Genomic DNA, 2,884 nt, shown 5'->3' with positions numbered 1-2,884 from the left:
TTTTCCAAGGATTTGGGAAGACAACCCCTATGGAAAAGAAGTTATAGCTTGAAATCTTTCTTTCCCAAAGTCCCCTTTCCCTGCTCACTGCAGGCAGGGAGCAGCCAAACCTCTGCCCATTTCGGGATCATCCTGAGCCCAACAGAAATTATTAATATCAAATAAAAAATAGAAAAATACATATAAAACACTTGAATTCTTAAAAAGAAGTTTCCTGACAAACTTGAAATAGTTTGAACTTAACATTCCAAGCCAGAAATAACCTCGTGGATCCCTTTCCCAAGGGGTTCCCTGCTCATGTTGTCTGGTTAATTAAGGTGGTTTAAGCATCATCTAATTCCCAAATTTTAATGATCTTGGCATATATTAACAGTTGAAGTTCAGAACATACATTTATCAACTGATATTACTAAAATTTCTGTCTTTAAGCTCGTTTTAATATGAGATTATCAATGGAATTTATCCCTCCCTTCCATTTTTAAAATTGTATTTTAATTTCTCTCTTCCCAAGGGTTTCATTTTTCCCCACAAACCCGAACCTTTTCCAAAGGGAGAAAAATATTTAATGGAGGAAAAAAAAAAAAAGGAAAAAAGAGATATATGGATATAAAAAGACTCTTATACAAGCCATTTAATAAAACAAACAAAAAAAAATAAAGAGAAGGAAGAGTGAAACAGAACCAGCAACACTTATATTTACATTATATTAAGAGAATAAATTTAATCAAATATAACATCTCACTTGCAGGAACCCTTCAGAAAGAGGGGTTTTCTTTTTTTTTTTTTTTACAGTAAAGATGGAACCAGAGTAAAAATAACTGTTCTATTTTTGCAGGAGTGGACGGGAGCCAAGATGCTCTCAGAGATTTACCCAGAGCCAGGTTGATCCAAGGGCTTCCCAAGCAAAGCCTGGAATTCCTCCCCTTCAGCACCTCCAATTCAGCTCCAATTTGCACAGAGACAACTGATTTTACCAGTCTGAGCAGGGAGTTTTAAATCCAGCAGCCATCACACCCCTCAGGGCAATCCCACTGCTCTGGGAAACTTCCCCCCCCCCCCCCTCCTTGGTTTCGTTTTAGAGCAAAAATCTGATTTTTTTTTTCAGCCATAATTTGAATTCTCCCCCATCTCCCCCCAACACAAAGCCTGTCATGCTACAACCAGGTTTATTTTTTTAGGTAGATGCAAAAAAGCCTCTGTGGAACCTTTCAAATAAATTCCTCCCCACGGTCCTGAAGGATAATTGAGTGATGGAGGGAAAACTCGGATTAAATTCCCAACTAGGCTGAGAAAAGCACTGAGAGATCAGTGGAATATCGTGTGAGTATTCCCAGGAGGTCAGAACACACCTTGGAACCGCCACTCCCTTCCCAAAAACCCACCATCTCCCTGTTATCTGGGATTCCCAGGGATCAGCAGCTACGAGGGCAACGAGTGAAATATTTCAGAAGCCTCCCCCAAAGACGATTTGCCCAACTTCAGCTGGAATTCCTGCCCAATCCAGGGGGAACTGAGGCATTCCAGGACCTTTCCCACTCTTCCTGGCCTGGTTTCCCCTCACCCCAAAGGCAGCAAGATCCCGTGGACGGACGGAAGGTTGGAAGTCTGGGACAACACACCGGAGGCAAAGGACACAGATTAGCAGCAAAGGAACTGTCTGTTTTTGGGGCTTGGATTTATTCCTTTTTTTCCCCCCTCTCTCTCTCTCTCTTTTTTTTTTTGAAAGCCAGAAAGTGCTTGAGAGCTCTGGAGGAGCGAGCAGGGTCAGAATTCCTCGTGGACGTTCCGGGCGTAGTCCATGAGTTTGCTGCCGGTGAAATATTCGCTGTATTTCAGGATCTCCTCCAGCTCCAGGTGGTGGTTTTGATTCTCATCTGCCACTGCAATCATCTGCTTGGCCTCGTTGAGGGCGTTGTACTCGTTCATGGGATCCATGTATTCCTAAAAAACAGGGATGAGCAGCGTTGGAATTCGCTTTCCCACAGAGCGGAACGAGGGATTCTGGCTCAGTGTGGACTTCACCAACACGACCCTTCCCGAATCCTGGGAAAAGCTCTTGGCACATCTTATCCCAGCTGGTTTTCCTCTCACTGCTCCCTTGGCTGATCCAACAGAAATCCAGATTTTTCTCAGCTTATGCCAACAGAAATATTTTTGACATTTTGGCCTCAAACCAAACCAGCAACTTCAAATTCAGAATTCACCCCAGTTCAAAATTCCAAATTCTCCTGTTTCTGGAGACGATGTTTTTTGAGGATATGTTTAATTTAGAACTTGCTTGGGCCATTTTAAGCCACACTGCAGAGGTCAGAAAGCTCAGAATTAAAGCATTTTGCCACTTCACCTGATGTGAAATAAATTAAAAGGTCTCAGGTGGGGCACTTAATTAAAAGTGAGAAGAGTCAAGATTCATTTCTCCCCAGAATATGTGACAGATGTGTAAGTACATAAAGACTTCACAGGTAAAAGAGTTATTTTTAAAAGAAAATTCTCAGTAAAAAGATCATAAAATTGTCCATATATCCATAAAATACCATAAAACTGTCCATATACCAATTTATCCACACTACCAAATATCTATATCTGAATATTTGCACACTGAGAAGGTGAGGGACTTTAACATTCCTCCAACACCCATTTCAACTTTAACAGTCTCAGGGAGAGAAAAAGTAAAAAAAAAAAAAAAAAAGCCAGAAAAGGCCCCAAACCAGAATCCACACTCGAAAATAACAATTTTTAAAGAAGAAAAACAGCCTAAAAGACAAGACAGGCACTGGGGCCCCAGTGTTTGTTCCACTCTTGAAAATCATTTGGGTTTTTAAAGAAGAAAAACACCCCCCTCTTTTCAAGGCTGTGGGGCCCCAGTGTTTGTTGGGCACTGGGG

At 41.5% G+C, this 2,884-nt stretch overlaps 1 protein-coding gene across 1 annotated transcript in view; it reads right to left on the bottom strand.

Annotated features, from left to right (window-relative positions):
* Positions 1–599: 599 nt before the first annotated feature.
* Positions 600–2,884, bottom strand: part of SDF4 (stromal cell derived factor 4) — a 12,181-nt gene continuing 9,896 nt past the window's right edge. Inside the window, exon 7 of the mRNA XM_027658167.1 lies at positions 600–1,941. Within this exon, the coding sequence (XP_027513968.1) occupies positions 1,765–1,941 (177 nt within the window). The 3' untranslated portion in view covers positions 600–1,764. The remainder of the gene's footprint in view (positions 1,942–2,884) is intronic.

Source organism: Corapipo altera, unplaced genomic scaffold, assembly GCF_003945725.1.
Source record: "Corapipo altera isolate COAL_440 unplaced genomic scaffold, ASM394572v1 301, whole genome shotgun sequence".
Classification (NCBI taxonomy): domain Eukaryota; kingdom Metazoa; phylum Chordata; class Aves; order Passeriformes; family Pipridae; genus Corapipo; species Corapipo altera.
This window is presented reverse-complemented; position numbering and strand designations above follow the sequence as displayed.